The sequence below is a fragment of the Caretta caretta genome, chromosome 3 (genome assembly GCF_965140235.1).
Source record: "Caretta caretta isolate rCarCar2 chromosome 3, rCarCar1.hap1, whole genome shotgun sequence".
Classification (NCBI taxonomy): Eukaryota; Metazoa; Chordata; order Testudines; family Cheloniidae; genus Caretta; species Caretta caretta.
Genome location: NC_134208.1, coordinates 131,820,406 through 131,841,493, shown reverse-complemented (window position 1 = coordinate 131,841,493; position 21,088 = coordinate 131,820,406). Strand labels below are relative to the sequence as shown.

Sequence of the window (21,088 nt, the reverse complement as noted above, 5' to 3'; positions counted from 1 at the left end):
AGACCGTGGGGATTGTTCTCCTTCCTTTTCCCCATGCTGGCCAGTGATGAGGTTATCTGAGTGAATGGCAGATTTGAGCCACGAAAGTGGCCAAACTGAGGGCTACTGTGAATCTCTGAGGCGAGCAAAATCTGCCAATAAACACAGGGCCCATGAAAGTAGAGGAGGAACTTTGTCACAACAGTAAAAGGATAGAATATAAATAAAAAATCACATCTTATTTTTTTTCACTTATTACTGTTACTTTAACACCTAAGATCACGATTATAAAGATTATAGAAAAAAACCTCATCTTTTCAGTTTGTTTATTTTGTGCATTTGGCAGCAGTTAAGGGTCAATATCACTGTTTCCCCGACTGTGAGAGTCTTTCATGCTGGTTCACCTATCGTTTGTTTACAAGCGGTCTCCCTGCTGTTACACATGAGCATAACATTCATCTTGCACCTGGGAGACAGCAACTTCCTAGGTGGCTGGAATGCACCAGGCCACTGAGGGTATGTCTACACAGGCGATTGGGGGGGGGGGGAGGGGGTGGAGTGGCTGGCCCACTTGGGTTGCAGGACTTTTTCATTGCTGCATAGGCTACCAGGCTTGGGTTGGAGCCGGAGGTCTGGGACCCTGCCACCTCACAGGGTCCTAGAGCCCAGGCTCCAGCCTGAGGCCAGAAGTCTACACAGCAATGAAACATTCCCACAGCCAGATGATGGCTTTTCTTTGCTGCGTAGACATACCACTAGAGGCCAAGAACACACACTGGGAAATGTAAAGAACCATAGTATACTGTGGAATTGCCTCGGCATGTATTTCCAAGAACTATTCCAAAACCAGACTGAAGAAGCAGAAGAGATTTAGTTAAAAACACAAAAGGAACAATGCAATTTGCATTTTAACACCACATTCTTCCTTCATCTCTCTCCTGCTCTGCCAGCAGTTGACCCTCCGTCTTGTAGAGGATTGGATGCAGCTCAACTTCCTAAAGCAACGACAAGTCTTTAAGAGTATGTCTACGCTGCAATTAAAAACCCACAGCTGGCCTGTGCCTGTGTGCAGCACTTGATCTGTGGGACTGTGTAACTGCAATGTAGATGTTCTGGCTTGGCTGGAGTCCGGGCTCTAGAACCTTGTAAGGATCCCAGAGCTCAGGCTTCAGCCCAAATAGGGACATCTACATCACAACTAGACTGCTGCGCAGCCCCAAGCCCCGGGAGCCCGAGTCAGCTGGCACGGTCCAACCATGGGTGTCTATTTGCAGTGCAGACATACCCTAAAAAACACAATTTGTGATCATCTACAATGCTAAAAACAAAGCGAACACCAAACAGACTATGTTAAGATGGAATCTATTAGTGTGCATTACTAGGGGTAATGAGGGTCCACTGGTGTTGAAATCTATGAAAAGTACTTTATAGATTCTAGGCATTAAAATAAAGGCTCCTGTCCTCTGGTCGACAATCACCAGAACTTACAGGCTGTCTGAAAAAGAATTATCTTCTGAAGACGGTCAACTCACCCCAAACCTCACTCTCCTTCATAAAAGGCATGGAGTTTCTATTCTTAATGACATCAATGGGTTCCCCCAAAAGACATGGGAGAGCTATTGGTTTGTATTCTACAGAAAAGTCAACAAACCAAGGTTTTTATCCAAAGTGGCCTGCAAGCTATAATTAGCAGCACCATGAATCTGGCTGGAAACCAAGTTGTGCAAGGACATTGACACCATATTCAAAGTGGAAATCATCCCTGGCTCTTGAGCAAGGCTTATTAAGTGAACCATTCTATCTTGGCCTACAGTCTTCCTTACAGAGTGGCTCTAGTCAGAGTCTAACCACAGGAAAAAGAATGCATCAGGCATAAGAGCAATTAAAAGGCGGTAAAACTTGAAATAAATAAGTTGCGCTAACCATCTCTCTCTTCCTCTTCCAACTTCCTCATCAATATACAGAATTTTGAATATTTCAAAAGATATTCACTCCCCCAATGAAAGACTCATCCCCTCCTTTTCCTTCTTGAAATAATTAAATAAAGAATAGCTACCTGTTTTTTAAGCTTACCTTGAGCAGCGCTCGAGCAATTGCAATTCGTTGTTTCTGCCCACCTAGGAAAAAAGTTTTACTAAATTAAACTGAAAGGTAAAATAGAAGAGGTTCTGATTGTAACTAAAGATCTAAACAGACTGTAACTAGACATGAACTGATCTCTGCTAGTTACTGAAATGGATTTTATGTTGGGGGAAGAAGGGATTAAGTGCTTAGGACAACAGTACTCCAACAAAAGCTACTGATCGATAAAGCAAGCTGGATAAAGCCTTTTTTTTTTGTTCTACTGTGTCAATCTTTCTCTCTCTCTTTTTTTTTTTTTTTAAAATATGTCAGGTATACCTGAAAGGAGAGTGCCTTTTTCTCCAACTGAAGTATGGAATCCTTCTGGAAAGTCTCTGATAAAATTGGCAGCATTAGCTATTTCAGCAACTTTCTGGATTTCTTCAACAGTTACCATAGAAGGGTCCTCAGCTCCATAGGCAATATTTTCAGCAATAGAACAGGAGAATAGAATTGGTTCCTGATAAATGCAAAAACATAGCTCATATGGTATATCTATAGTACAAGTTTTCTTAATAAATCTCAAGTAAAATAAGTCCCTTTTATAGAATCAAGTAGATGACAGAGTTTTAAGATTTATCGTACACTCTAATATTTTTGGGTTAATGAATAATGCCACAATTATTTTAATATTGAGGTCAGAGGTCAAAGGTAAGTCCATATTATAAAATTTGAAAACTTTTCAAATGACACTTTACATGACCATTGACTCCTAATATTCCAGAAGGTGTTCAAGGCTATCTGTTCATTCAGAAAACCCAAGTTTCTAGGATACCAGGTATATCATTCTTCGCTGCATCTACAATAATCTCTTCTTCTTAAGGCTATCTACGTTGTGTGTTCTGTGTACAGAAACAGCAAGAAAGTGTAAACACAGGCAGAGGAAATAGCAGGTAAGATATGATGCACAGTGAGAAGGTGTTCAGGACAAGATAAGACTGCTCTCTGTATGAAACAGAAAGGTTTCATATTGTAACTTTTATTATTGGTAACTCAAAACTGGACAAAGTGAGATTTTTAAAATCAAGAAAAACTAAATGTTGACATGCCTACAAGGAAAAGAAATTCTTCCTACACGAAGGATATTCGGTGCTACTGTCTTGCAATACAGATGATGATTTGGAATGTGAAGTACATTTGGATTAGAAAAATAACTGGGCTGCAATACCCCAGTTAGATGGCCAGCCAGTCATATTATGAAGACTTTCTGTAAAAAGACTGTACTACTTTCAGACTGGTTTTGTGGCTTCTCTTTAAGGGACAACTGAATGTGTACTTCTGCACCTTTAGCATTGGGGACAAGAGAAAAGTAAGCGCCAACAGTGTCATATTAGCATGCTTGCATCATGGAAATAATTGTGTAAGCAAGGAAGCAAAAGGATTAGATAATAGAAAGTAAGTTTTCAAAGCAGCATGTAAGCACAGGATTGTGTAACTTTGATTAATATTAATGGGACTCATGGAGCTAAGCAGTCATGCATATCTGCAACGTTAGCCTCTGGAGGTCCTTTCTTGACTCTATTTATTCATAAGAGTCCCAAGAAAATCAAGCAACTTATGTTCTAAGTTGTGAACCATGTACTTTCCAGTCCTCTACACCAGCGTTTCTCAATGACCAGTCCATGGATCGGCGTTAGTCCCTGAGATCTCCCTAACGCAGTTTAGGAAGACAGCAAGCCGGTCCTTGGTATCAAAAAGGTTGAGAAACACTGCTCTACACAAGAGGTATTTTACCAGCAATCACTATCTTTCAGGAGCTACTTACCTAACCTACACAATCAGACACTTGCAGACCACAGAACAAGCAGTTTGGGACTAATTGGGAATTTACCATTTTAGAATATAGTATAACATGACAGTGACCTATTAATGCTTATAAGGGCAAGAGGGAGTTTCTCCCTTTTCGTGAAAAAACAAAACAAAGGGCTTGTCCACAGGGAGACTTAAAGGTCTGTAGTGTAGACCAGTTCTATCAGTATAACTACCTGAACGACACAGTTATTCCATCCTAACCTCTTGTGTAGACAGTGCTACGTCGGCAGGAGAGTTTCTCCCATCTACATAGCTACTGCCTCCCAGGGAGGTGGATTAACTATGCCGACGGAAGAGTTCTCTCCTGTCAGCATAGAGCAGTGGTGGGCAACCTGCGGCCCACATGCGGCCCACCAGGGTAATCTGATTGCAGGCTGCGAGACGTTTTGCTGATGTTGACCAGTTCTGGGAGCTGCAGGGGGCCGTGCCTGTGGACAGTCAACGTCAGCAAAACGTTTCGCGGCCCGCAATCAGATTACCCTGATGGGCCGCATGCAGGCCACAGGTTGCCCACCACTCGCATAGAGTGTCTTCATTAAAATGCTAGAGCTGCGCTGTTGCAGCGTTTTAAGCATAGAGTTGCCCGTAGTGTATGGCAAGTCGGGGTGTGAATCTACAATGCAGTACAAAATTTTAGTATGAGGTAGCAGGGTCCACATGACATGACAAGTTAGTGTGCTGTAGAGTCTCACCCCAGTTTGCCGCACACTAAGTGTCCGTGTAAACAAGTCCTTAACTGTACAAAATTAGAAAGAGACAGTAGTAACTGATTACTGATTTTCTTCCTTCACACAGAAATTCCCCTCTTCCTTACCTGACTCACTGTTCCAATTTTAGTCCTGTACCAGAGTGGATTCAGTTGACGGATATCAATGCCATCAACGGTGATAATACCTTAATTTAAGAAACATTAAGTTACACAGGATATAAGATACTGACAAAAGGCAGAAAGCACTGGAGGAAAACACTCAGTTTTCAGGTGTTCATAAGAGATGTGCTCTCTCTCCGTCCTACAAAGGTGGCGTACTTAGCAATTATTTATCCTATCCTTTCTCAGGCACTCTACAGTGCTCATTTAAACATGCAAGGCAAAATCGTGCCTCAGTCTGCCAGGTGCGAGAAAGTAGAGATGTGGAGGGGGTGAAGGAGAAAAGTGTTCACAAAGTCTCCCCTGGTGCAGGGGCCAAGTACAGTGATTGTCCTTACACTTCCAAGTGCACAGGCTGATGCAGGCTAATACCGTTGGCAGTGCTAGCCTCTCCCCAGTGGATGGGGAGGAAGCAGGGCCATGCCACACACACAGAGCTTTCCTTGTTTAAAATGCTGGGGCCATTCGTCCCCCCCCTCTGAGGCAATGACTGGCTCAGGTTACTCCACAGATTGCTTTTTAATATCATCACATCACTTCTGCCCCATGTCGCAGTGACCGTGCCTACACAGAACAGGACAGGGCTCTACAGAACTGTTGCATCAAGCACCCAGCAACGTGAGGCATGCTCTCCCCTAAAGAGGAAAGTGTTGCTTCTGCATAGCTTTCAGGCTGGGACCTCAACTCAGAACCCTTCCATTACATCCCCACTGGTTGTTCATAGAAGTGCTTTGTTAGATGCAGAATATTAATTATTTCTAATGGCAGTTACAGTAACATATAAACATACCTGAGATGGGATCATACAGCCTCAACAGAAGAGATACAATGGTTGATTTGCCTGAGCCACTTGGGCCAACCAGTGCCATAACAGAGCCAGCTGGAATGGAAAGGCTGAAGTCTTGGAAAACTGAAATTTCTGGACGTGTTGGATATGCAAAGTGGATCTCTTTGAATTCCAAAGCACCTTTGAACATGTCTTTGTTTAATACAATTCCATCTGAATGATGAAGAATTAAAATACAGAAGAAGCTGAATGACGAAAATATATCAAAACCTCCACAATGGCAGTTCAGCCTTTCATAAAACCTGCTGGCTGCTACAGAGGCACCCAAAATTTGCCAAACCACAGATCACATTACCAATTTACCAGGTGCTTGAGAGCTGCATCTGTTATGCAAAACTTTAGTGGGTCCCCCACTATTTTTAAAATGTAACTCATGGAGACTAAACCTCCCAGCGTACAATATTGCACCTTTACCAACAAGAGTAGTTTAATCTCCATTGGCTATTCAAGGCTCAGCTTCTCAGACAATCTGTCTCTGGAACAAATTTGCTTCCAGACTGAATTCAGACAAGTCACTAATGGCCATTTTTAAAATAAAAAAGAATGGCTGATGGAATTAATTGAAGTCCAAGGCAGAACAGTATTCAACACAGACCAATCAATATAGTGTCCTTGGCAACAGCTCGGCAAAAGCTGAAATTCTTCGGTTTGTGAAATACGAGAACAAGTTATTGTGAGTGAAAGGTCAAAGAAAAAATATCACTTTTTTCTTTTTTTGAAACAGCATAAAACTTGTAAATATCTAGGACTTAGAGGATCACAAGCAGTTCAGGCCCCAGTAAATCCTACAAAGTACGTATAGAGTATACCAGCTTTAAAAAAAAAAAAAAAACCAAAAACCAAAAACCTGTATGTTATGTGAGTTCACTGTTTGAGGATAGGAAATCAAGAGGGAGCCTGCAATAGGTACAGTGAAAGTAATTTAGTACGTTTAGGCCCTACCAAATTCACGTCCATGAAAAATGCATCACGGACCATGAAATCTAGTCTCCCTCCGTGAAATCTGTTTTTTTATGTGCCTATATTATACAAATTTCTTGGGGAAGACCAGTGTTTTTCAAGCTGGGGGTCCTGACCCAGAAGTGAGTTGCAGGGGAGTTGCAAGGTTATTTTTTGGGGGGGAGGCAGAGGGGGGGAGTTCGTGGTATTTCCACCTTTACTTCTGCACTGCCTTCAGAGCTGGGCAGCCAGAGAACGGCAGCTGCTGACCCAGCTCTGAAGGCAGCAACGCAGAAGTAGGGGTGGCAGTAGTAGACCATGACATCGTTACTTATGCGCTGCTGCTGGTGGCCACTCAGCTTTCAGAGCTGGGCTCCCGGCCAGCAGCCACTGCTCTCCGGCCATCCAGCTTTGAAGGCAGTGTCGCAACCAGCAGCAGCGCAGAAGTAAGGGTAGCAGTACCACTACCCCCCTACAATAATCTTGCAACCTCCCCACAACTCCTTTTTGGGTCCCCCCCCTACAATTACAACACCATGAAATTTCAGATTTAAATACCTAAAAAAATGAAATTTGCCGTTTTAAAAGTCCTATGACCATGAAATTGATCAATATGGATTGTGAATTTGGTAGGGCCCTAGTCATAGGATTGCACAGTCATAGGATTTAAAAAATCATAAATTTCATTATTTCAGATATTTAAATTTCATAGTGTTGCAATTGTAGGGGTCCTGACCCAAAAAGGAATTGTGTGGAGGTCGCAAGGCTATTGTAGAGGGGGTTGTGGTACTGCTACCCTTACTTCTGCGCTGCTGCTGGTTGCGACGCTGCCTTCAAAGCTGGATGGCCGGAGAGTGGCGTCCGCTGGCCGGGAGCCCAGCTCTGACAGCACAGCCACCGCCAGCAGCAGTGCAGAAGTAAGGATGGCCTGGTATACAACTGCTACCCCTACTTCTGCGCTGCTGCCTTCAGAACTGGGCCGTCGGTCAGCAGCCGCCACTCTCTGGCCAGCCAGCTCTGAAGGCAGCGTTTGAAGTAAGGATGGCAATACCACGACCCCCCTAAAATAACCTTGCAACTCACTTTTGGGTCAGGACCCCCAGTTTGAGAAACGCTGGTCTTCCCCATGAAATCTGTATAGCATAGGGTAAAAGCACATAAAAGAACAGATTTCATGATCCGTGACACATTTTTCATGGACATGAATTTGGTAGAGCCCTATGACCGTGAAATTGACTTAAATGGACCATGAGTTTGGTAGAGCCCTAGGTATAACAGATAATCATACTATGGAAAGGGTAATTTAGTGCAATCAGGGTATTAATGTATTCACTTTATTGAACTGGTAAGCAGGTAGATAGACAATAGCCACGGGTGAGTATAGCAATAAGTGATCATCTGTAGCAAGTTTAACTATATTTGTAATGCTTCTTTGTTTCACTTTTCATTCCCCTCAAATTTCCTCCTCTTTCCCAGTCTCTTATCTTCATTTAGTTCAACTGTAGTTGCTCTGTCTGTAGCTGCTGCATATGGATTCAAACTGCTTCTCCGACATTAAACCATGGAGGTACTAATATGTTGCGTGATAAATGTGTGAATTCATTAAGTGTTCATTTAAAGATGCATTTGCTCAGTAACAATTTAACAACACTAAGTTATTTAGTACAATTGTTACTATATCAGTAAACTCTCTCTTTGATTCCAGTTATTCTGGAATACCTACCATAAACTGCACTGTAATGCTTCAACAGTACAGGAAGTCTGATGCAGCAAGTCCTTACTTGATATTTCCCCATATATTACTGTAAAAAATATCAAAGCTCTACACAGAATTTTATTTTTCCTCTTTGGATTCTGGAGACACATAGAAAAACAGTAACTAGGATATTGAGATATTGTCAGGAGAAAAACTGGAGTAAGTGAAGGTCAGAACCACACAAAAGAGTGAGCAGATGTTTTGTTTGAATTTGGGCAACAAAGCTGTTTTGCTTTTACTGTATGCTTAGTTCTGAAATCACCTCCATATTTACTCCCTGAGGCAGAGACCCATATTCTTCTCTACAAATTTGTTTCATGCTGAAAGGAAATTAAAAACCTCTAGCTATCTTAATTTGGAAAAGTTACCTCCAGTTTGTAATGTGCTGAAGTCTGAGACTGCTGGAGGAGGTTACATTAGCTAACTGTTGGTTACCTGTGAGACAAACATTTTCGTCTCCAAATCTTAACCCCAACTCATCAGATTTAATACTCATTTCCACTTCTATAAAAGAGCGTTTACATCTTCAAAAACATCATTCGGACCAATTTTCATAACACTCCTTTCAAATACATAAGAGTCATCCCCATTTTACAGATTTGGAAACAGATGCAAAGAGGTTAAATCAGGGGTTCTCAAACTGGGGTCAGGACCCCTCAGGGGGTTGTGAGGTTATGACCTGGGGGTCGTGAGCTGTCAGCCTCCACCCCAAGCCCCGCTTCACCTCCAGCATTTATAATAGTGTTAAATATTTAAAAAAGGCGACATGGTGAATTAGCATCAGAGCCAGGATTAGAACTCTCAGCTCTTCTAGCCAAAGAAGCAGAAACAGAACAATTGATACAAAACTAAAAACATACAATAAGATGAAAAACCTAACCCTTATAGCCAGAGCTCACTCAAAACACTTCTACTTGGTCTGCTGCTATATTCTCCCCTCCCACTCTGATAGCTGCATTTGTAATCAAGAATTTCTGATGACAATATAAATATCGAGAACAAAACTAAAGTGTTTTTCTTACGTGTCACTCGAACTCCAAGATAAAAATACTGCTTTATGATGTTTGTTATCTACATGCCTGGTGCCAAAAGTAATCCATGATTTTTGTTCAATGGGATCTAACTGATCAAGTCCAAATAACAGTTTCTGTCTTTATGATAACCTCACTGAACTAATTAAATGCAGATTAGAATTAAGTACACATTGATCAGTGGTGTTTATCCAAAAATTCTTCAATGGGTTTAACCACTGAATGGCCCTTGCTGGCTTCACACTGGTGATAATGACTAAAGAAAGCAGCAATACGTTTCAGGTGCTGCTGGCAACAAACCCTTATTAAAACATCAAGGAACAAATGTCACTCAGATTTATAGATGGATTTTGCACATCTACCTTTTTTGAGAGTTTTTTTTTTTTTTAAATAACTGTATCAACTCAGATTTATAAAGAGAAAAATATAACACCTATAGAAGAAAAACAGATAGTAAACTAAACACGTGAAAACTATATTCATGTATACACTTCTGTATATCCACATCAGTAGGTTATTAAATTTGTGTAATATTTATAACACCATAGATTAATGAGCTATTCTTAATCTGATCAACGTGAACATTTGTCTGTAATAAATTAGAGATTTGCTTCATTGAGAGAGAAGTATTTGTTCCATTTTGAGACTTTCTTTACCCTTCTAGTCCCTTATCTATTCAGCAACTAAAGACAGAAATGTGTTATCTTCTTTAGCACAAATACTGAACATTAAGAAATGCAATCCTGAGCAAAACCCCCTTCTCTTCCTCCATCCTCATACTCTAAAGATGGCCCAATATGAAAGATATCATCATTAGAGTAATATGCTGATGAGTAACACGTTTTGTGTCTAAAGAATTAGAACCAGGCCAGATAATCAACTCATTAGTGCACCCTGAATGAAGAACTGTTGAATTCAAATTCTGTGTTTATAATTTCTATGAAAAAATCTCTTTAATCAATAAAATATTGTTGCAAAGAACGTAGCTGTGATACTGGTAGACCAGATGTCAGCTCACGCTAAGGACCCTAGGCCTCAATTGAACACTGGCAAATCCATAAGCTGGAACCAGTTTGGCTCACCTGTCATGTTAGTATTCTTAAATAGGTATTAGGTTTATGAAACTGTATTTAGACTTTATGAAATGCTTGTAAGTTGCTGCATGCAGTCATCTCATTTATATCTGTATCCCATGTTACAAGGTAATATTTAAGTGTATGCTCTGAAACTGTAAACCTCCACAGTCAGGAGAAAAACATTTCCAAGTGTGAAATACTAGTTTACCACAGGAGGTGTTATCTCCTGCCCAACCAAAGAAGGCCCATAGGTACCAGACAAATGTTGTGGAACATCAGAGGACAAAATAAAACTTTGTTGATTGCTCCCCCCCCATACCCATGAAGAGGAGACGTGCATGGGAACTCTGGGGTAAGGGAACAGAAATCCTTGACAAGAAGAAACTGCATCTCTGTGCTTCTTGGACTTGGAGAGGACAAGATTTCTAAGCATAAGCAAGGGATCCCCAGTGCTTGGCCTAGGTTAACCCTAGAGGATTTATAGAATTTGCATATTACAGCAGCTTCTATTATCTTTTGGAGCCTAAGACTATAACTAATTTGTGTGTGTATGTTTACTTGCTTTAATCTTGTAAACAACTCTTTTTCATAGTTAATAAATCTTTAGTTAATTTATTATAGGATTGGCTACAAGCATTGTCTTTGGTGTAGGATCTAGAGTGCAATTGATCTGAGGTAAGTGACTGGTCCTTTAGGACTGGGAGTTACCTGAATATTATTGTGATTTTTGGTGTAAGGGACAATCTATCACAACGGCAAGGTTACCTGGGTGGCAAGACAGTTTGGAGTACCCAAGGAGACTGAGACACTCCATGTTAAGGCTGTTGTAGTGCAGAGCTCACATTAGATACTTGGTTGGTGAAATGTAAATACAGAACTCAACCAAATCGAGGTGTCTGCCCTGCTTCTTAAGTCTGCCATTAGGTTGATACTTTTGCTGAGCCGCTCCAGATAACTTGACAGTAGCCAAGGAAGATTTCCATTGAATCTAGCTTCTTTATGAGAATTTTAAAGCTGGTGTTAGTTTTAAGTAATACCAACTTGTTGTCAAATGCCTGATAACCAGTCAGAGACACAACACTAATGCAAAATGGTAAAGAAACAGGAACCCACCATTAAATGGAAGCTCTGGCTTTCTTTCTATAAGTTCCCACAGACGTCCTCCAGCTCCTAATCCTTTCATAAGCTCAGAATAGAAAGAGCTCAAACCTAAAAACAAACAACAAGGTTATGCATCACCCAAAAACATGGAAGACATATTAGAAAAAAATAACCCAGTTTTTATCATCCATGAGCAAAATTCTCAGTATCATGGAAAACATGGAGACAGGCTGAGTAAAGGGGCCCAGTGAAAAATAAAGTGTATAAGTAGACCTCACCGCCCTTCCAGAAACACTGAGCCAATGTCTGTTTTCAAACTAACAAGGTAGAATAGTGTATCAGAAGCAACAGATTCACTTTAAAAACAACGCTCCCAAGTAGTTGACAAGCTATTTGAAATACTTTATCTTCATTTTTGCCTGTGTGCAGTAGTGATGATTGTTCCCTAAAAAGGAGCAGTTAGTCTCTGGGTCAGCAGATTACAGATTCTGATCTTCACTGACAGGGGAAGAGGAGCAAAGCAGGAAAGAGAAGAGATGTCCTTTTCTGCCTTTGCACTAGAAGGCAATCCCCTACAATAGTCTTCTGCTGGCACTTAAAGATCCAGTGCAGCTTTAGACAATTATCCATGTGGAATTACAGCTAATTCCTACATGCCTTCCTTTGTAAAATAATTTCTCTGAACATAGATCAAGACATTTTATTCCAAATAAAACCTTAATATTCGTTTAAATTATAAAACACCATCATAGGCTACACAAAGAACAACATCAAGAAAAGTTAGCATTATAAACCAGACACTGAAGAAATGCACCTTGAAAAATTTAACCATTGCATTCTCTTTGGAAAGTTTTAAATTAACTATTTGGTCTTAAGTCAAAAGTCATTAATACTGATTGACTCATACTGGAAAAATATTTATGAATCTTCTCAGAAAGACCATACTGTACTGGTAAGCTATTGGTCAACTGAAAACAATCAAAGAATTACAAAACACTTGAGGTTTTTGTTTTGTTTTTAAAACCAATGTTTTCCCTTACTTCAAAAAAATTCTTTTATCCTATGTTTTACATTGTGTACTTCACATTCCATACCTCCAATGCTAACTCCAACCCAGAATGCATACATCAAGAAGGAAGACAGTTCACCAACAGTCATGTGGGCACTACCCATCAGTAATCCTCCTTTGTACAGAACAGAAAGGACAATCATGTTCCCAGAAAGCCCAGTCTGGGAAAGAAAAAAAACCAACAGTGAAGAAAAACTGGATCTTCCCTTATAAATTCAATTTCATCTTTGCAAATGCTCTAAGCTAAGGCTTTAAAAAAAAAAAATTCCTCATAGTAAGTGGACCTTAGTGTAATCTTAAGATTCTACAGGACTAAATTTTGCTCATGTTTAGTTTCCTAACTTTGTTTCTTAGAATGAGAATAATCAGTCTTGTGATCCACTAGCTACGTAAAATGCAACTGTGCAGGGGTTTAGAATGCAGGCGCTTGAAGATCAATCTTTCACTCTCCAGACTGGAATGGACAGCTCTGCATCATTCCCAACTGATCTCTTCCCCCACCCAGGAACAGCTATGATGGGCTCTAGAAGAAATCGTGCCCCACCTTCAACAATTATTAGATACAAAATGGCCTAACCCTGGGGAACCCCAAAATAAGGCTTCCTCCTCTCTCTCCTCCAGTAAAAAAAAAAATAAAAACAACGGGCCAATTCAATCCTGGGGAACGCCACCTTTTGCAAATAAAACTCATGGCACAGGGCCCATGGCAGCAGAAAGTCTATCCAGAGGGAGTTTGTTAGGACACAAGCACCTATATCTCTGCTGGGGGGCACAATGACCAGTGCTAGCCTAGGAGTTGGCCCATGGCTAGGACAACCCTGCAATGAGTTAATTCAGGGCATCACTGCACAATTCTCTCTGGCAGGACACCTATGGAGATAAGCACAATTTAGAACTCTGGTACCCTAAGCAAAACTCTGAAGGAGGGTAGGAGCATATGCATCACCTGACCTACCCAAAGGTGAATCTGCTGTGAGACAGTGGTCTCTGCTGGTGCAGGGAGGTGTAAACCAAGAATGTGAAGTAAGCCTCATGACTTTGCAAATGCAGTAGAATTTGGTATTCAGTTCCCTGCTTCAAATAATGATGTGAAGAGGAAAACTGGAAAAACTAATTCTTCCCATATCTTTATGGGAATCCATTTTATAGTAAATTGATTTGCATGTGTGCATATCTAAGACTTTGTAAGCACCCTTGTGTGTATTAAAAGAATCACAGATTTCCAGGACTTGATCATATTCTGTGGATTCTTCACTACCATAATATACTTACTGCACCAAAGAAGCCTGCCCGAGCTAATGCCTCTCTTTTAGCTAATTGCAGCACGTAATCAACTTTGCTTGTATACTTCTCCATTTCGGTCATCTCCTGCCCAAAAGCTCGAACAGTTCTTATGTTTCCAATACGTTCTTCAGCTAACTATATTAAAGCAAAACAAAACAAAACAAAACAAAAAAACAGATACTCATGGTAGGCTCACATTCTGGAATGCCTGAAAGTAAAATCAGTACAACTATCCTAGTCTCTCAATACCACTGAAAATGTTGCCCTCCCCTCACTTCTGTTTTTTAATTCTATTAAGCTGGAAACAGTAACTATGTCAAGGTAGTTTGAAAAAAAAGCATCAAAACTGGTTTAGCTTGAGAATTAGTATGAGAGGATTGTGCCAAGTGGTTAGAAAAAGGAGTTTAAACATCTTAATTTAGAGAAAACAAACCACCCAAGAAAGGAGTGAACACTAAAAAGGATTATTTATTATTATTTGTAATTGTGACATGAATGAGGATGTCAGACAAATTAAAAGGACCTGTCACAAGGGTAAAATGTCTACAAGCAGCATGGATACTACTTAAAAACACCATTTAATAGAGGCTCAGACTAAATGTATACCCCCAAATAAAAAAAAAGACAGCAGGAGGACCAAAAGAATGCCACCATGGTTAAACTACAGCGTAAGGGACGCCATTAGGGGAAAAAAGGCTTCCTTTAAAATTTGGAAGTCAAATCCTAATGAGGAAAATAAGGAGGACAAACTCTGGCAAGTAAAAGTATAAGGCAAACCAAAAAAGAATTGAGAAGCAACTTCCTAAAGGTAAAACAAAAATTTACTATTAGTTTTTGGAAGTGTATCAGAAGCAGAAAGCCTGCTAAAAAGGCAGTGGAGCCACTATATGACAAAGATGTTAAATGAGCACTCCAGGACGACAACCATGGCAGAAAAGCTAAATGAATTCTTTGCATTTGTCTTTGCTGTAGAGGATGGGGGGCAATACCCCACATCAGCACTATTCTTTTTGGACAACAAATCTGAAGTACTGTCCCAAAATGGCGTGTCAACTGTAATGTCAATTTTTCAAAAAGGCTCCAGAGGAGATCCTGGCAATTATAGGCCAATGAGCCTTCAGTACCAGGCAAATTGGTAGAAACTGTACTAATGAACAGAACCAGACACACAGATAAACACGGTTTGTTGGGGAAGAGTCAACATGGCTCTTCTAGAGGGAAGTCATGCCTCACCAATCTATTAAGAATTCTTTGAGGTTGTCAACAAGCACGAGGATTAGGGTGATCCAGTAGATATAATGAATGTGGATTTTCAGAAAGCCTTTGACAAAGTCCCTCTCCATAGGCTCGTAAGGAAACTAAGTAGCCATAGGATAAGAGAGAAGGTCCTCTCATAGATCAAAAAGAAAAAGGAGTACTTGTGGCACCTTAGAGACTAACCAATTTATTTGAGCATAAGCTTTCATGAGCTACAGCTCACTTCATCGGATGCTGTAGCTCACGAAAGCTTATGCTCAAATAAATTGGTTAGTCTCTAAGGTGCCACAAGTACTCCTTTCTCTTTTTGCGAATACAGACTAACACGGCTGCTACTCTGAAACCTCTCTTATAGATCAGTAACTGATTAAAGGATAAGAAACACAGGATAGGAATAAATGGTCAGTTTTCACAATGGGAAGAGGTGAACAATGGGGTCCCCCAATGAGCCGTACTGGGATCTGTGCTGTTCAATATATTCATTAATGATATGAAGAAGGGGTGAATAGTTAAGTGGCTAAGTTTGCAGACAACACAAAATTACTCAAGATAATTAAGTCCAAAGTAGACTGCAAGGAGTTATAAAGGAATCTCACAAAACTGGGGGACTGAGCATCAAAAATGGCAGATGAAATTCAACATTGATAAGTGCAAAGCAATGAGGACAGGAAAAAATAATTCCACCTGTACACACAAAATGATGGCGTCTAAATTAGCTATTACCACCCAAGAAAGATCTTGAGTCACCATGGATATTTCTCTGAAAACTTCCACTCAATGTCCAGTTCTGGTTGCCCCATCTGAAAAAGGATATAGTGGAACTGGAAAAGGTTCAGAGAAGGGCAACAAAGATGATTACAGGTATGGACCAGCTTCCATACAAGGAAAGACTAAAAAGATTAGGACTGTTTAGCTTAGAAAAGAAGACAAAGGGGGTTATGACAGAGGCCTATAAATCATGAACGGTGTGGAAAAAAAATTAATAGAGAAGTGACATTTACCCTTTCACATAATACAAAAAATAGGGCTCACCCAATGAAATTAACAGGCAGCAGATTTAATACAAACAAGAGAAAGCACTTTTTCCATACAATGCACAACCAACCTGTGGAACTCATTGCCGTGGAATTTTGTGATGACCAAAAGTATAACTGGATTCAAAAAAGAAACGGGTAAGTTCATGGAAGATAGGTCCATTAATGGCTATTAACCAAGATGGTCAGGAATGCAACCCCATGCTTGGGGTAACCCTAAACCTCTGACTACCGGAAGCAAAAAACATGGATGGATCACTCCATAATCATCCTGTTCTGTACACTCCCCCTGCAACTGTGATATGGGCCACTGTTGGAGACAGGAAACTGGGCAAGATGGACCATGGACTGACCCAGTATGGAGGTTCTTATGACTTGAAGAAAAAACAAAACAAATACTCGAATATAAACGATACTAAATAGAAAAGGCTGAATTCATTGCTTGCATAACTCCATTCATTTCAATGGAGTTGCTTTAGGTATGAATTTAGCCCGACTAGTTTTAATTCCAATTAAGTGGGTAAATTTCACTTCCAAATGAACAAAAATGTTAGTTCTAGAAGTATCCAAATGCAATCAGACTGCTTATTAATGGGCACCAATATGATCTTATGCCAGAACAATGCTCCGGCATGAGAGGCAAGACAGGATTTGGGAGAAGCATATCTAAAAGAACAAAAGCACTGGAAAACTGTACAATTTTACCTCCTCTTGAACCTCTGCAAAGCACAGGAGGCAAAGTACTCATTAGTAGGAAATTTCTAACCTGTTTTCAAAGAGAAAGTAACAGATTTTTTAGACCAAGGAAACGTAGTGGATTTAATTTACCTAGATTTCAGTAAGGTGTTTGATACGGTGCCACATGGGGAATTATTAGTTAAACTGGAAAAGATGGGGATCAATATGAAAATTGAAAGGTGGATAAGGAATTGGTTAAAAGGGAGACTACAGCGAGTCATACTGAAAGGTGAACTGTCAGGCTGGAGGGAGGTTACCAGTGGAGTTCCTCAGGGATCAGTTTTGGGACAAATCTTATATAATCTTTTTACTACTGACCTCCGCACGAAAAGTGGGAGTGTGCTAATAAAGTTTGCGGATGATACAAAGCTGGGAGATATTGCCAATTTACAGAAGGACAGGGATATCCTACAGGAGGATCTGGATGACCTTGTAAACTGGAGTAATAGTAACAGGATGAAATTTAATAGTGAGAAGTGTAAGGACATGCATTTAGGGATCAATAACAAAAATTTTAGTTATAAGCTGGGGACACATCAATTAGAAGTAACGGAGGAGGAAAAGGACCTTGGAGTATTGGTTGATCTCTGGATGACTATGAGCCGCCAATGTGATATGGCCGTGAAAAAAGCTACTGCGGTCTTGGGATGCATCAGGCGAGGTATTTCCAGTAGAGATAAGGAGGTGTTAGTACCGTTATACAAGGCACTGGTGAGACCTCACCTGGAATACTGTGTGCTGTTCTGGTCTCCCATGTTTAGGAAGGATGAATTCAAACTGGAACAGGTACAGAGAAGGGCTACTAGGATGATCCGAGGAATGGAAAACCTGTCTTATGAAAGGAGACTCAAGGAGCTTGGCTTGTTTAGCCTAACCAAAAGAAGGTTGAGGGGAGATATGATTGCTCTCTTTGTAAAAAAAAAAATTATATATATATATATATATATATATATATATATATATATATATATATATATATATATATCAGAGGGATAAATACCAGAGAGGAAGATGAATTATTTAAGCTCAGTACCAATGTGGACACAAGAACAAATGGATATAAACTGGCGATGGGGAAGTTTAAACTTGAAATTTGACGAAGGTTTCTAACCATCAGAGGAGTGACGTTCTGGAATAGCCTTCCAAGGGAAGCAGTGGGGGCAAAAGACCTATCTGGCTTCAAGATTAAACTTGATAAGTTTATGGAGGAGATGGCATGATGGGATAATATGATTTTGGCAATTAATTGATCTTTAAATATTCATGGTAAATAGGCCCAATGGCCTGTGATGGGATGTTAGATGGGGTGGGATCTGAGTTACTACAGAGAATTCTTTCCTGGGTACCTGGCTGGTGAATCTTGTCTATATGCTCAGGGTTCAGCTGATCGCCATATTTGCGGTCAGGAGGGAATATTCCTCCAGGGCAGATTGGAAGAGGCCCTGGAGGCTTTTTGCCTTCCTCTGTAGCATGGGGCACGGGTCACTTGCTGGAGGATTCTCTGCACCTTGAAGTCTTTAAACCGTGATTTGAGGACTTCAATAGCTCAGGCATAGGTGAGGTTTATCGCAGGAGTAGGTGAGGTTCTGTGGCCTGCGTTGTGCAGGAGGTCAGACTAGATGATCATAATGGTCCCTTCTGACCTTGATATCTATGAGATCAGCTTCTTTTAGATGGGGGGAGATGAACAAAAGGCTAATCTTTCTTCTGCACAGGTCAATTTGCCAAGGAGTCTATAACCATGACATTCCAGGTCTTACACAGATGAAGGCTGTGAATATTTCAGCTAGATCTTGTCCCCAGCATTGCTATTAAAGGAGATCACTACCATCTTCTCAGTAGTTTTATTTTGCAACATATAAATATGCCCCAGCACACGTAATAAAACCCCTTTCACAAAATGTCCATTTAATAATAGGGTCCCCCCAACTTGTGTCTTAATCCCTCACTGATTGTCTACGGGAAAAGATGAACCTTGCAGCATGCCCTTAAGGTTAACAAATCTGGGCTCAGGTGGATCCAAGGGGGAGCGTGGGGTCAATTCCAACATCAAGGACCACTCTCAAAGAATGACTTGCTGGCTGCTACTCTTATACTAAGAAACTCAGCTGGAGCAGCTCTAGTAATTTCAAATGCAATACTACGGCCCAGAGAGAGAGGTAGTCCTTCACACAACTCGATCCCAAACAATATAAGATTTCATAGGTCAACATTTCTCCCCCTCGTACTGAGAAAGCACCCAATTCCCTTAACCTTTCCTCAGCAGAATTCCTAAATCTTGTATGATCTTAGATATACCATGCTACATTGTAGATAAAGCTTTTTTTTAAAAAAATGAATGTTAGTACTGAGATACAGGCCTGGATCAGGGCAATGCAAGATATTCTTATCCTCAGTACCTCGGCAACTCTACAATATTTATTTAGCTTAAATGTTATCTAACATGATCTCTCAAGTTTCTTAACAAGATTACCTGTGTTGCTTCTGCAAGGGAATCCTGGGTCATTCTAGTGAGTTTTCGCAGATATCTTCCATAAATCACAGCTATGATAGCCAGAGGGGGCACAACGCTCAGAACAAATGCAGCAAGTTTTGGAGAGACAAAAAACTAGAAGAAATAAGTGTCTAGGGGTTAATATTTTGGCACACAAATAAAGAAGTCTTGCTAAAATACACTAGTACGTAGACTTTATGCAGTGTGGTTGCTTTCAACAGACTTTTGTAAAATTAGCGTAGTCACAATTTCTTTCCTTTGTCTTCTATTTCTTACAGACAAAATGCTCATTCCTCTATTGCATTTGGGAAATGTTAGCTACTGCTGAGAACAAGGGACTGCAAGTCAAGAGGTCTGAATTCAATTTCTGACTCTGCCACTTCTTTGCTGTATGGACTTGGACAAGTCACTTAACCTGTCCGTAGAATGACAATGTTATTTAGCTCCCTTTCCAGTGTGTTAAAAGGCCTAACTTTTTAATATTTGTAAAAGGTTTCATATCTTTTAACAGAAGGTGTTATAGAAATGCAAAGTATCACCATCAACAATGAAACATTGAAGAGAAAGTTTGGCTTAAGGGCATGCAGAGAACAGATATATTGTATGGTATTTTAGTGGGGTTGAGGAATGGAAGAAATCACCAATATTCTTTACCATCTGGCCAACTAGCAGAACCAGCAAAGGTAATTCCTATTTACTTTTCTTGTGTGTCAGAAGAATGGATTTAGTTAATTGTCCTATAAGGTCATCATCAACAATTCAAAAGTAGCCGAATACTGTAAAAAGGCTTTTTTTAAAAGTGTTAATTTTATTATTGCATATTATTTCATTTGGTTGTTTTCCTTCTGGTGTTCTGGACAGAAATTTTCCAGATAAATTTAAAAAATGAGCCTACAGATGTATTACTAATATGATAGACTGTAAGCACTTTTATAATAGCCCTTCCACCCCAGGTAATTCTTTTTCCCCCTGTTAACCTAATAGGACTATACCATGCCAGCAATTTTTAAGCAGAACTCCTCATTGAAATCAATGAGAAATTATTCTTAGACAATCTATATTGTGGGATAAGGGCAGGCCCATAACATTTACTTTAACACAGGACTGAAAGCCATAGATCTTATCACAGATAAAATTTTAAGACTTAAATAATGCTTTAAAACTTTAGAGTAGAAACTCTTGCCAACTTTTGCTGGCACTGCCAAACTAGAAAGCCTTTCTTTTTATTAAGTGACTTTTTCCTGTCTGTTTCCTGAACAGACACTAGAAAACCACCATGCTTGTCATTTAAAATGATTGCCACCAAGTTGCCAGTTCTTTGAGATAAGGTAGCATAACAAAGTTCAGTCTAGATAAACAACAGGGGGAGAAGAGAGAACTGGCAGTTTTTTTATGTACTAAAAATTAGGAAACTGACCCACCACCTGAAAGTGTTTTACTTGCTGTGCATCAGTAACACTGAAACCCTTGATTGATATTCTGCCTACACAAGCCATTGCCTCAGTCTATTATCCATTGCTCATCGAGGCTTTGGCCCAATACACATGACTTCACCCAGTTTTAGATCAGGCCCCTAGTGCCCTCTCCTGCTCCTATTAAAGTCAATGACAAAACTTCCATTTACAATTTCAATGGGCGCAGGCGCACACCACTTGACAGCCATATTCTGGGTGATATATGAA

General features: G+C 40.2%; 1 protein-coding gene across 1 annotated transcript in view; it reads right to left on the bottom strand.

Moving 5' to 3' along the window:
- The window catches only part of ABCB10 (ATP binding cassette subfamily B member 10), a 37,535-nt gene that overhangs the window by 6,305 nt on the left and 10,142 nt on the right, over nt 1–21,088 (bottom strand). Inside the window, exons 4-11 of the mRNA XM_048843897.2 lie at nt 19,386–19,520; nt 13,872–14,018; nt 12,625–12,760; nt 11,543–11,638; nt 5,571–5,780; nt 4,727–4,806; nt 2,380–2,560; nt 2,053–2,096 (exon numbers count right to left, since the gene is read on the bottom strand). Coding sequence (XP_048699854.2) covers nt 2,053–2,096; nt 2,380–2,560; nt 4,727–4,806; nt 5,571–5,780; nt 11,543–11,638; nt 12,625–12,760; nt 13,872–14,018; nt 19,386–19,520 — 1,029 coding nt within the window. The remainder of the gene's footprint in view (nt 1–2,052; nt 2,097–2,379; nt 2,561–4,726; nt 4,807–5,570; nt 5,781–11,542; nt 11,639–12,624; nt 12,761–13,871; nt 14,019–19,385; nt 19,521–21,088) is intronic.